The 14,394-nt window shown below is 36.0% G+C and overlaps 1 protein-coding gene across 4 annotated transcripts in view; it reads right to left on the bottom strand.

Annotated features, from left to right (window-relative positions):
* Positions 1-14,394, bottom strand: part of LOC108704147 (interphotoreceptor matrix proteoglycan 1) — a 110,125-nt gene that overhangs the window by 76,336 nt on the left and 19,395 nt on the right. For all 4 annotated transcript variants that reach the window (XR_005961310.1, XM_041563105.1, XM_041563106.1 and 1 more), the window contains exons 3-5: positions 13,177-13,343; positions 9,894-9,922; positions 8,134-8,204 (exon numbers count right to left, since the gene is read on the bottom strand). Coding sequence is in view for 3 of the 4 variants with exons in the window: in XM_041563105.1 (XP_041419039.1) it covers positions 8,134-8,204; positions 9,894-9,922; positions 13,177-13,343 (267 nt within the window). In the remaining variant the exon portion in view is untranslated. The remainder of the gene's footprint in view (positions 1-8,133; positions 8,205-9,893; positions 9,923-13,176; positions 13,344-14,394) is intronic.

Raw genomic sequence — 14,394 nt, 5'->3', positions numbered from 1 at the left:
TGATGGTATTTAAAAAGTTTCTTATTTCAGTATTTTAATGATATATTCAATTTTCATTTTTGTGATAGTTCCCCTTTAAGTGCTAATACCAGTAATCAGCTGGGCTTGTTCATAGTTGCTAGGTAGTGGATGGTGCTGAAGAACTTGAGGTTGGAGGCCTCAGCAGGAGAAGAAGATAGGACAAGCTAGATTCAGATTAGATAGTAGCTCACTCAAGGAGTAACACTCAGGCTAAGGACAGCTAGAAAAGCAGCCTAAAGTCCCAAAGAGTAAAGCAGAAGGGGAAGTACCCTGAGTGTCACCCATCAGTGTAGGGTACTAGATAGGCTTAGGGAAAAATATATCCTAAGAGGAGCACCCTACCACTGTGAGGGCCTTGTACTATGGGGACTAGACACTTGCTAGTGAGCACTAGCACTGACTGTTACTAATTCCCTGCCTGTGCCTTAAAACATCAAAAAAGTAACTGTTCTATGTTGTGAATGTATTGGGTAAGTAACAAGTACAGTGTGCTTTGAATTTCTAAAGCAAGGGTCCAAATGATAGAGTCATTTGTAATGCATGTTCTACAGTAAAAACAGAAAGAAATCACCAGCGATCGGTCTAACCCACACATGGTGTTGACCATCTGCTATAAAAACCATAGTGCCAGAACGAGGTCTAACCCATGCCATCGCAAACTATTAGTACCTCCTGTGCCAATGGATGTGCTATATGGAATGGGGAGAATAAAGAGAGTCTTATTTATTTTAAAGTTTTTATAGAATGGGACAGGATAAAATCTTATCTGCTCTTTTATATTTGTTCCCAGAGGATTTAATAGGATATATTACAGCTTTTAGTGTCTCCAAGTATCTTTACATAAAGATTATATTATGTTTATTATTTATTTATACATACTTTATTATATATTTATTGTAAGGCTTAAAAGCCAGAGTAAGCCATGCACAGTATTCCCCTTTAGCAATATTACCTCCTATGGTTCTCCTCTGATATTCATGACAATACCCCAGGCAGGAGAAATGACAAATTACAGCATGTTTAGGAACCATATGTAACTAGCAGGAAACATATCGAGCAACACAGTACTTAAATAGCAGTGTCATAAAAGAGGCAGCGTAGACTCATTCATGTTTATTTAAATCGCCTAAAACAAAAACAACTGAAGAGTCTAATATGGCTTTATTTATAGCTGCAGCACAGAAGATGCTAATGCTAATATGTCTTATACTTTCATTTTAAATACAATAGGGTAGGTATTTTGCTGTTAACAGTCAACATTTGGTCATGTCAGTTGCAGGAGACTCCAGACATTATCAGGAAGGAAATCCAAAATACTTATCTTCATTGTACATATAGAGGGGAATGTAATAAACTTTGGAAAGAGAACAAATTAGCGAATAAAAATTTGTGTGACAATGTAATATTCTTCATTAGGCTTTTATTGCATTGTGAATCTTAATTGCTCATTACGAACCTTTGAGACCTGCTTGAAGATGGCGTAAACTTTTGGAGCAAACATAACTTTTTCAGAAGTTTTATTACATACACTGCACACTATCGTATACTGTAAAATTTGCAATCGCTATCCTACTGTCATGTGAAGGTCAAAGTGTTTGCAAAGGCAAAATTGTTCACTTTGCGAACAACAACGAATTGCAAACAATTTTTGCGTTGGCGACCAATAGTACATCCCCCCTATAAATGCTTTTAAAAAGATAAACTTGTTAATTGAGTCTAATTTGGATGAAACTAATCTGTCAGTCTTGCAAAGGGCATAAACACAACAAAACATTTCAGTTTTTGGAGATTTCAGGTGAGATATCACCCACCTCAGAATTCATACCAATACTAAGGGCCATAATTACGTATATATCTGCAAAATTTTGCTTCGGGAAATGTCACCATACTTCACACAACTACATCAAATATTACTTTGTGAAAAATACGCGTATTTATAAAAATGCGAAATTTCGTCTTGGCAGGAGAACGCTGGCATACTTTCTCCAGCGATACTTTTACCAGTGCTTACACATAAGTCAATTTAAATAGGGCGGCTATATAAAGGTCATATGTATACAGTATATTTATTAGTGATGTTGGTGAAATTGCTGGAAGTGGACACTTGGGGGCAGATTTATCAAGGGTCGAATTTCGAAATAAAAAATACTTCAAAATTCGACCATTGAATTAAAATACTTCGAATACGAATTCGAACTTTTTTCATAGAATTTTGGGATCCTGCGGTCAAAGTAAAATCGTTTGAACGAACGATTCGAACGATTTCAGCGATCGATCGAACGATTTTACTTTGACTTGACTACAAAAAACTTAGAAAAATGTATAGGCTAATATAGCACTTCGGCAGGTTTAATTTGGGAAATTGAAATCGAAGTTTTTTTTAAAGAGACAGTACTTCAATTATCGAATATTCGAATATTCGAACTATTTTATCGAAAAATTACTTAGAATTTTTTAACTTCGAAAATTCCCTCAAATTCACTTTGACCCTTGATAAATCTGCCCTTAGGGAAGGGCGAAATACCACCATCGAATTAAAATACTTCGAATTCGAACATTGAATTCAAACTTTTTTTCATTGAATTTGGCTATTCTGAGGTCGAAGTAAAATCGAACATTCAAACTATTAAATCCTTTGAATCGACCGATTCGAACGATTTTATCATACGATCGAACGATTTTTGACTTCGACTACAAAAACTTAGAAAAATGCTGTAGAAGGTCCCCATAGGCTAACATAGCACTTCGACAGGTTTAATTTGGCGAAGTATTGAAGTCGAAGTTTTTTTAAAGAGACAGTACATCGATTATCGAATGGTCGAATATTCAAACTATTTGTACTTCGAATCAAATTCGAAGTAAATCCTATTCGATGGTCGAAGTATCCAAAAATTACTTTGAATTTTGAATTTTTTTACTTCGAAAATTTTAAAAAAATTTGTTTTTTCGTCTTTTGATTGCAGCAAAATAAAAATAGAATTGCAATGGTATCAATGGAATTTATGTAAAAAAGTTAAAACATATATTATGATAAACATCCGTCTGTACATTACGTAAGCAAATTTGTCCTGGAAGACATTAGGGAAATGCTTTAATTTTCTTTCATCTCCCACTACCACAAAAGGAATGCACGCTAACATGGAATAAAGTTGAAAGTCTCTCTTAGCTGGTTACTTATATTGTTTTTGTCACTTGGAAAAATGTTGGAAAGATTCCTTAAAGTGGTTGTTCACCTTGAGTTCACCTTTTATATGATATTCTGAGACAATATGTAATTGATTTTCATTTTTTTTTGTTTCTAGTTTTTTACAATTTACAATTTGCTAAGCACTGATTTGAATACGATACTGGAATATGAATAGGAGAGGGCCTATATAGAAAGATGAGTAATAAAAAGTAACAATATACTTGTAGCTTTGCAGAGCTTTTTTTTAGATGGGGGTCAGTGATAGCTGGATAGAGTCAGAAGAAGAAGGCAAAGCATTAAAAAACTATAAATAATGAAGACCAATTGAAAAGTTGTCATTCTATAACATACTAAAAGGTAACTTAAAGATGCACAACTCCTTTAAAGGATCCAAAAAAATTCTTCCTTAAAAAAGCAAATATAGTGCCAATTGGGGACATCCACAGATATTAAAATGCTCCATGTGCTGTCCTCCGTGTCATCACTCCTGCCTCCTTTCTGTTCCATTCACATTTTGCCATCTCCTTCCCAAGTCTCCTTGCTTCTGCTTCTGCCTGTGCAATTCCATTCCCTGCAATGCCAACCCCTCATCATAACCCTCCTTCCTACTGTCCCCATACTCCTTCTTACATACTTTCCACATAAGTTTTCCCTACACCACTGCCTGAATCTGATAAGGATGACTATTTGCATAGCCTTTGCAAAACCGGTCTCTCTACATAGCACAGCTGTTTTCAGATCAGCTGCCAGTATAATTGTAATTCACATGCATATACATTATAGGCAGTGCCATCACCTACCACCATGGGAATTGTCTCTTCCCTAACCACACACAATCAATAAGCTTCATTTCACTGCATCTTTGTGCAGAAGAACTGATGACAAAGAGGACTGAAGACACTATACACAATAAATATACATAATAGATACAATTTGACAACAATTACATATAGACAACAATTAAAAGCTGTTTACTGTGAGAGTGAACTTGTCCATTTGATTGAATTGGCATCCCATTCCCTACCCCATTAGACTCTGTCTAATCAAGTGGCCCTTCTTATTTAACTGCATTGCTAATTCCTCATTAGGTTTTATTCAATCAAATGGTACTTCTAATCGAATAAAAAGCTTTCTATAGAAAGAAATGCATTAAATAAAAAGTGCAGACAAGTGGAATTTCAATGGTTCACAGTTTACATATAAAGCTGTAGAAGAATATACTTAAGATATTTGTACCTTTGAAAAGGAGAAAAATAAGATAGAAGCCTTTAACTTTACAGAAACATTTTTATTAGTAGTGTGGGAGAAATAGCTTTTGTAATGGTAGACAAGCAGGATTTCTGTGGACTAACACAGAAAGAGAGGGATGCCCTCCCATTGAATAAAATCAGTGATATAAGTTTATTCAATAAAATTAATGCACTTACAAGTTCAAGATATAAAATCAGCTCATCTAATCAATACGCCAATTGGTAGCCCAGGATTTTGAAAGCAGAATTGACAGGGACACCAAAATTGCTGGGACGTTTCCTTCTCTTTATTAAATAGTTTAGCTACACAGCCAGTTCTTGTCCTTTTTGTTTGAAGACTACTTTCTGTTTAATTGCCTTCCCTCACTGTACAAGTCCTCCTTAAATAGCACAGGAAACATTTACTGACATCTACCTGTCTCTCTGCATTATCTTTGCACTTTCATTCACAGCTCATAGTAAACACTTAAAGGAGAACTAAAGCCTAACTAAAGAAGTAGGCCAGAAATGTTGTACATTATGTTTTTGGCTTCTGTACCAGCCCAAGTCAACCGCAACCCGTTAGCAGTAAAGATCTGTGACTCCAAGGATGCCCCTGTAGCTTCCCGTATTCTATTCTGCTGATCCACTGCACATGCTCTGGGCTGCTGTCACTTACTGAGACTAGAGACCAATGCACAAGATAATTAATATATATATAATATACATATCACAATATAAGGCTAAGGCTGATTAGTAAATAATTATTGGTACATGGTGGCTCAGAAACCAGCACATTTCTCATCTGAATTTAATAATCAGCCCTGTAGCATCAGCTTATATGACAGGCAAACCTCATTTTCAGCTTGATGATGTGCAATGACCCCTAAGTTTAGCTTCTCAGCAGGATCCAGCACCACACAAGGAACAGTATCTCTCCCTCAGGCATACAGGGAAGATCCACCAGGAACGGGAGCACACCCCTTACAAATTTTAGCTGTGCTCTCACAGATACAGTGACTTTAGAAGATATTGTGTTGATATTGGAATCAAATATTCACTTACCCATCACAAGACAAGAAAAAAAAGATTAGTAACACAAAATAAATAGGTTAGATTGACCGTGTGGCTCTTCCTGAAGTCAAATTTAGGCCACATACACGTTTGCCTGTGGGTGATCTTTCAAGTGTTCCACTGCAGGGGAACGCAGGTCAAAACACAGCCTGTACTTTCAACAATGTTGTAATCTCTATGCCACAAAAACGCATCAAGCTGAGTTTCATCTGCATTCAGTGCTTCTCTGCAGCAGAGTAAGTACAACCTCATGGAAAAATAAAGTCTGTGTTTCCTTATGCCGTTTCTTGAGGCAGAACAACTTCCATGAAAAAAATATTTGTGTGTAATAACCCTATTTTTGTTGATTTTATGTGAAGACAACATTAATATGTGTATTTCTAATGACTGGAATGGAGATTTACTAAACCCCTAGCTAGTACAGGTACATACCCCCCAACATTTTGGAAACAGAAAGAGGCAAAAAAAATTTGTCAACCATGCCCAATTACCGTGTCCATTTTACAAAATTTGGCAGGTTATAAAAGTTTGAACACATTTGTGTGGTTTTTCTGTGTTATTACAGTTTTGCTAATGAAGGTGAATTGCCTTTTAAGCTGTGAGTCTAACTTCTTATCTTATCTAAAATAATAAAATAATAACAAATTAAGTTAAAAAATGTGTATCTTTTTCTGGCTGTTCAGTGCAGCAGATCAAAGAGAAACTTGGGGCTTAGTACAAATCCGGGACTGCGGGTAGAGCTGTTAAAAGCGGGACTGTCCCGCTCAAAACGGGACAGTTGGGAGGTATGCAGGTATAGGATACCTTATCTGGATACGTGTTATCCAGAAAGTTTCAAATATTGGGAAGGCCATGTCCCATAGACTCCATTATAAGAAAATAATTACACATACTTATTTTAATGATTTCCTTTTTCTCTGTAATAATGAAACAGTACATTGCACTTTATCCAGACTAAGCTGTATAAATGCATACTGGATTTGTATCAACAAAATCCTACTGGGTTTATTAAAATTATTTTTAGCAGACCTAATGTATTGTGATCCCTTATCCGGAAAAACCAAGTTCCTGAGCATTCTGGATGATAGATCCTATACCTGTATTAAACAGCACAGATGCCACTAAGGTGAGATATTTCATGACTAAAAAAAATATTATTAGTGTTAAAAGTAATTAAAAGGATTATAAAATATATACTTTTTGAATCAGAATTATTCATATTACTTCCTTTTTCAAAGCACTTAGGTAATAAACCTAAGAAAAACAATAAACTACTGTACATAGTATTTCTGAAGGATCATTGTTAGTTATATCTATAATCACTGTATGAGTAACTTGCAGCTTAATGAATTCCTTGGATAAAATATAGCACAGATGCCACTAAGGTAAGATATTTCATAACAAAAAAATACCTGTATTATAAAATATATACTTTTTGATTCAGAATTCATCATATTACTTCCTGTTTTAGAGAACTTAGGTCTTTTAGAAGAAAACCAATTAACTACATCGTATTTCTGAAGGATCATTGTTAGTTATATCCATAACCACTACATGTGTAACTTGCATTTTAGTGAATTCCTTGGATAGAATATAGCATATTTAGAAAAGCTGAATGGAGCATGTGCAAAGAAATTAGATAATATGAACAGCTGTGTGGGAAGAAAGTAAGTAACTGTCAGTCGTATCATTAGAATGATTATGGGGAAATGTTCTCTTGTTCTTTCCCTTTTTTGAAATCATAAGAGAATCTGTGAAAGGAGAAAGTCTAAAACACAGATCAGTATACGTACATTATGATACATAATGTTTCAATCACTAGGCTGTACTTTGTGGTGACTAAAATAAGAAGTAATTTATGATTTCAATAGCTCCCTTAGAGAACTAATATGTTGGGGGTAAATGAAATGGCTGCATTTACATTTAAGTAGATGCAATTTAAAAAATCCTGAGCATTTAATAAAGGCATGCCCATTACACAGTGAATACATGTGTGCACATTTTTTGTCTAAAAGCTGTAGTAAATTATTAAGGATTTTTACAACTTCAAAATAAGTGTATGACACCTAGACAAAGAAATGTGCGTATTGTTATCCCAATAAACCTGATGAACATTAATATCCCTAATAATGTCGTATAATTTGTACAGAGTGAGACACTGTAAAGCTGAACCTTTTTTATGTGACCTAATCGATATGCTGAATTTTTTAGTCTTCTTTTTATTATTCTGGTGTTTTGTGCACAACAGACCTTCTGGACCATAGCCAACAATAGTCTTTATGGGGTTCTCAAATAGCTTTCCAAAAATTTGACACTGGAGTGGACTTTATGGCCACATAAAATAATATGGCATTAAAAAATTTAATTTTGCATCTCTGGTCTTTGAAAAAATATATAACGGATAACAAAGTTTCAGTGTAGAATCTGTTGTTCAGTAAAATGAGATAATTAGTCAACACAGTAAACATAGATAGGGCAGGTGTCAGTCACTGTAAAACAAGTTACAGCTCACACCATTACAGTCAAGGATGTCCAAGCCTAAAGCTTGAATAAAAACAGAAATGGAATCTAAAAAAGAATCCCACAATCTAATTCTCTTCTTATAGGTTTCTGATTACTTACCATTTGTAGAAAATGATGAATCCTCAATAACAGCAGGAGACAAAGTAGTTTCTGTAATCATTTCATCTTTCCTAAAGAATAATATATAATTTCAGTCTCTGTAGTTACTGTAGATATTACAAAAGAACTCAAAATGAGAACCCCTCCCCCCCATACACACTATCTGTGAAGCTAAGGATATCTCAGGCCAGAGTTATTTAACTGCAGATTCTGAATTCAGAAAGATCTATATTGCTAATGCTGAAAGATCTCTAGTACTGACATGCTTAGAAATAGTTCATTGTTAAGATAGGCAGTACATAGTCAACCAGGAATATCTGAGCCATGCCAGTGGCTTTATGGTTGTCAAGTACTTATATAAATTCTCATCAGACACTTACTTGTCAGCTTACAAGAGTGTATAATGGTAGAAATCCAACAAAAGAATTTGTTGAAAGTCAGTCTAGTAAACTAAGGATTAAATCATACACTGTATCTCTATTTTTTGCCCAACGCAATTTTTTGACACGCATACATTTTAAAGGAAAGAAAAAATACAAAACAAACTGGTAGAAAACATTATAGATCCCAATATTATTGTTTCCTTTTTTCTTGTTTCCTGCTCTCATGAGTTCTCAAGAAATGTTAGGAAATAAATGCTTTGGAAATCAACAATGCAGCCGATTATTTGTACATCTCTTTGTACATCTAATCTAATGTAGGAGAGAACACCATTTACTGAGTATCAATAACACAGAAACAAGAGCACTTAAAGTGGTAGTTCAGTATGTTATAGACCTATTCTTAACAATTTTTCGATTGGTCTTCTTTCTTATAGTTTTTGAATTATTTAAAACTCTGTTCTGCCTCTTTCTAGTTGAAATGAGGGTTACTGACTCAGGCAGCCAAACAACACAGTTGCTCTATGAGGCTACATTTTTATTGTTATTTTATTAGTAATTATGTTTCTATTCAGGCCCTTTCCTATTCATCTTCCAGTCTCTGCCAGCTTTCTAGGTTAAATTGGACCCTAGAATTCTGACAGCTAAAGAAATTACAGAGTGGAATCCTGCTGCTGATCAAAAGGCTAAATAATAAAGCCCCCACAAAAATGGAGACCAATTGCAATTGTCTCAGAATATCTACATCATCTACATTATACTAAAATTGAATTTAAAGGAAAGCTAATTCTTTAGGTTTACACTAGGGGGGTATATTTATCATGCTGTGTAAAGTGGAGTAAAACATTACCGGTGATGTTGCTCATAGCAATCAATCAGATCTTTGCTTTTCATTCTAACTGTTGAAATCTAATTGCTGATTGATTGTTCTGGGCAACATCACCGGCAATGCTCTACTCATTTTTTTACACAGCATGATAAATATAACTCTAGGTATACTAACCTAGAGTAAGATACAGTAGGTTTTGTAACTATACGGTATCTGTAGATGGCAGAAAAGTTATGAGGAGGCTTTGGAGTTGATGAGAACAAAAATAGGGACAGGAGACCACAAATCTCGTCAGTTTAGAAGAGCACAAATGATTAAATTCTACCCACCTGTAAATAAGTTGCTTATTTGCAACATAAATTGGAACCCAGAAATATGACAATATATACCCAAGTTTTATCACAAAAATTCAAGAATAAAACACTAATAATGAAATGGAATTATCTTAATGCAGTTCATTATAGGTCTATTTATTGTATGCTTATCTAGTCTTATGTACAATACAATTATATCAAAATATGCATATTCCTTCATAAAGCTTTAATGCCTACCTTTCTGTAAATGCCTTATGTTTAACTCTCTGAAAAAAAGAACAAATTATTATTATGATAAAATACACCAAAAAATTTCAGTATCAGCATCTAAGGTAACAAGGAATAATTAAAGAAAACAAAGGGCGCTTGCTATTCACATTAACCTGCTGAAATAAGACATCATTGGAAAGCACTTTGGAATAAACAGAGTGATTTATTTAAAATATGCAAAAGTATTAACATTATTTTACTGATTATAGGCTACTGCCTCCAATTTTTTTTTACAGTGCTGTTATAATTTTTCCTGAGTTATGTAGTATGGCAAGTAAATGCATTATTAACATTATTATAAGCTGTAAAAAGATCAGCATTTTACCAGTGTACTTAGGCATAATGCCACTTTTTCCGATTCAAGTTTTGTCTAGTGTAATAAATAAACTCAACATAAGAAAAAAAGTAGAATAATAGCCATGTATCTGCCTAAAGCAAAAATAGATATTCTACGGAAACCATATATTACAACTTTTAAAGTGTCATCAAAAGGATTTACATATTTTCAGCTAATCCAGTTACAGAGAGTAATGATCGCAACACATTGGCTATTTTTTGTTAACCATTTAGACCATTTTCCAATAAACACATACAATATCAATCCATGTGTGGATTATATGTTGTATGAATGTCTCTGTATGCGGTCATCAGAACATCAGCCTTCCAACCATATGTAATATTTTTCCAACCCAAATAATATTTTTATTTTCAATGTGGCTTCCAAATCAGTGGCCAGTTGCTTCATATGTATGACCTAATTTGCCTTTTTGGGCAGCGATAACATTTACCAGGAAATGTCGCTTTCAACACTGTGAACAAGGACATCAGGATTTAAAAAACATATGGGCTATAGGAGGACAGTGAATAAGTGGGTGAATGACTGCTTCTAGAACATAACATATTGCTCAAACTGTTCAACTGCTATTGATAAATTATTCAGAACAGGGAGCCTGCTCACATTGACCCCTTAAAACTTAATGATGGTTCTTCTAGCTAACACTCCTGCTTTGTGCGCCAATTTTAGCTTGTAATTCACTCATGGTCTTCCCTTCCTGATTTCAGCTTCTGCAGCCTGTTCTGCATTGCTCTAGCAAAGCTCTCTCCTAGCCTTTTACCTTATTTTCTGGAACCAATAAACACATTGGACAGGGCTGACCTGTACCACCTTTTTAGATTTCAGCAACCATGCTGAAAAGATTTTGTTTCATCAAAAATGCTCTTGCACACTACAAACTGAAGATGTGACTTTCTAGCTAGGATGCCCTTTTAACCACCCTATAAATATGAATGCCTTGCTACAGTGGTCAGGAATTTCTTTTTAAGGGAAAACACATTGTCTTTGCTTAGTGCCCTGGTATGTGAGAATAAATATGTTTTTAATGCAAGGATATGCTGGAATTAAATTTTTACGATGACATTTTTATAATTACAGTAGATTTAAGTTATCTGTGACTACAGGAAAGTCTTACAATTTCTAGATAAAGCAGTCTCTCCTAAAACCACTAGGAAGTGATTAAGAATTCATTAGGAGACCAGAATGATATAAAAATGGCAGGTATTCGATGAGGAGAAATGAGAAATGCAACATGATTAAATCAAACTTCTCTGTTTTATATAGAATCCACCACCTATGCCAGAATATAAATGACCAACCTGTCTCCCACCCCTAAGGCAGTGGTTCCAAAATTTTGGCACTAAAGCCCTGGAGGGCAATGAACAGTGGCAGGGTGGAAAGTAAGGGTAAGGTCTGGCAATAATGCCAAATTGATGTTCTAGACACCACTGAATTCCAGCAAGAATGCCAATTCAGGTGAGATTTAGGGTAAATATTTATTTGTTGTCTTAGAATTGTCTTATTATTGCATTCTTAGAATTATGGCTTAATGACTAATTAAGTGACGTTTCCTAACATTTGTAACTGTTATAAGCTAAATCCATTCCTGAAAAAGTCCTCTAGGGTGACTTATACCAAAAATTTGATTGAAATGGACTCTATGGGAGATGGCTTTCTCATAAATCTAAGCTTTCAGGATAAAAGGTTTTCTGGATAAGGCAGGGGTGTCCAAACTTTTTACAACGAGGGCCAGATTTGGTGAGGTGAAAAAGTGTGGGGCATCTATTCCGAGGTAGCTAGCTTGCGATCAGGATCATTCACTCATGGAGATGGAATTGTACACGGCTATTAGGGAGTGGAGAAGTGGAGTCTGTTTGGACTTATTCTCCGCACCTCATTTGAAAAAGGAATCGTGTAGCCGCAGCAGTAATATTTGGGCACATGATTAGTGAAATGATCGTCTATACTGCTGCCTGTGTACTGAAGGTGTTAGCAATAGTGATGGGCGAATTTATTCGCCAGGCGCGAATTCGCGGCGAATTTGCGCGATTCGCGCCGAGCGAATAAATTCGCGAAACGCCCACGAAAATTCGCGGTAAAAATTCGCCGGCGTCAAAAAACGGACGCCGACGCCAAAAACGGGCGCCGGCGTCGAAAAAACGGGCGCCGGCGTCAAAAACGAGACGCCGGCGCCGTTTCGCGAATTTTTTGCGCAAATTCGCCCATCTCTAGTTAGCAATAGACACGTACTGGCACGTAGTGACGCACCGCGCTCTCATACGTCTTACTGTACTGGCAAGTCAGAACGTCTATTGCATCTTTAGACCTAAAGAAGTATGCAAGAGCTGTGTGTCACTATGTGCTAGTACGTGTCTATTGCTAACACCTTCAGCACACAGGCAGCAGTATAGACCAAGTGGCAGATCATTTCACTAATGTGCTCAAATATTACTGCTACAGCTATGCGATTCCTGATTGCACTGCGCTGGAGGGCCACATTATTATTAATTTCTTGACGGAGGCCGAGGGTGTATATTTGAAAATGGCCCGCAATCGGCCCCCGGGCCTGACTTTGGACATGCCTGGGATAAGGGGTCCCATATCTGTTCTAATAATAATGGGTATGCAATATGTCCGTAAACAAATTACACAAATATGAGGTTATCTAAAAGGCACACATTTGTGTCTTTTCGCGCATGCGCATTTGTGTCTTTTCGCGCAGGCGCACTCAGGTATTGGACGCTTTGCTGGGCCAGGCTGCCTGGGGCGCCTGCCCTTTTTGGCACGGCACTGGTTGTTATGTGTTACTGGGCTTGGGCAAGCTATGTACCTTTTATTACATATGTATAAAGGATTTTTGGCATATTTAGTGACTTTATTTGTCTCATGTTTGAGGAAAATGATTTTAAAGCTCACCTGCTGTATAATTTCTGAATGTTCTTGGAGACTGCTGAAGTTCTTTCCAATTTCAAAAATACAAAAGGATTCTTGCTGGCAAACATCCACCCAGCTCTGGTATTCGGCTGTCTGAGGAATCCGATCTAAAAAGATCCGATAGGCTTCCCACACTGCCTCCTGACAAACTGTGAATGAAATGAAAATATATCAGTGCAATCAATTTCACTGCAACATAAAAAAAATATATACAGGTGTGAATTATAGATTAGATCAAGTTGTTCAAAAGAAATTGAAGGAAGCTTCTAAGCAACAAACTCAGAAATAAAAAATCACTTGTTAAAAGAAGTCATAGCTGCCCTTGAGAACTGACTTTTGTCTTGTATATGTGTAGTACAAAGAGTCACTGACATCCATGACAGCTCTCCCAAGTCAGAGCGATCTACAGAATCTTTTTCCTATCCAGAGATAAAATTGCTCAACAAATAGAAAAATGTATGCTAAATAGATGCTTCGACTTTTATACTCGATTAAAAATTAATTGATCTACATAAGATATGAAATAAGTATGAGAAAAAATGCCCAGAATGGAGTGAAAAGAGATGCACCTCATGGAAAAGCAGCATATAGGCGGGGTGGGATATGGATGGCACATGGGCAACATTAAGAAAAAGGTTCAAGTCAAGAGTTCATGGGGGATAGGGAGCCATGTACATACCAATAGTCTATGGCAGGCATTGAATACAAGGTTACCTTGTGTCTTTAACACATTAAAGGAGAAGGAAAGGCTAAAATTAAGTACATTTTATCAGAAAGGTCTATATAAATACACCAGTAAACCCTCAAAGTAATGTTGCTCCGAGTCCTCTGTCAAAAGAAACACCACATTTCTTTCCTTCTATTGTGTATACATGGACTTCTGTATCAGACTTCCTGTATTCACCTTAAACCTCCAGGGCAGGGCTTGAGCATGCTCAGTTTGCTCCTCTCCTCCCTGCTGTAATCTGAGCCCAGAGCTATGAGTGAGTAGGGAAACTCAGGCAGGAAGTGATGTCACACCAAGAAAATATGGCAGCTGCTATCCTAAACAAACAGAGACAGCTTCTAGAGCTGTTTACTCAGGTATGGTAAAGCATTCTACAGAATAAATAGTGTTATAGCTTGCACTATTGTGGCTTATCTATTGGCAATAAACTGCTTTGCTAGCTTTCCTTCTCCTTTAAAATGCATAGTAAAAAA

This window comes from Xenopus laevis, chromosome 5L (assembly GCF_017654675.1).
Source record: "Xenopus laevis strain J_2021 chromosome 5L, Xenopus_laevis_v10.1, whole genome shotgun sequence".
Taxonomy (NCBI): Eukaryota; Metazoa; Chordata; class Amphibia; order Anura; family Pipidae; genus Xenopus; species Xenopus laevis.
The sequence above is the reverse complement of the archived record's forward strand: the minus strand, read 5'-3'. Positions and strand labels throughout refer to the sequence as shown.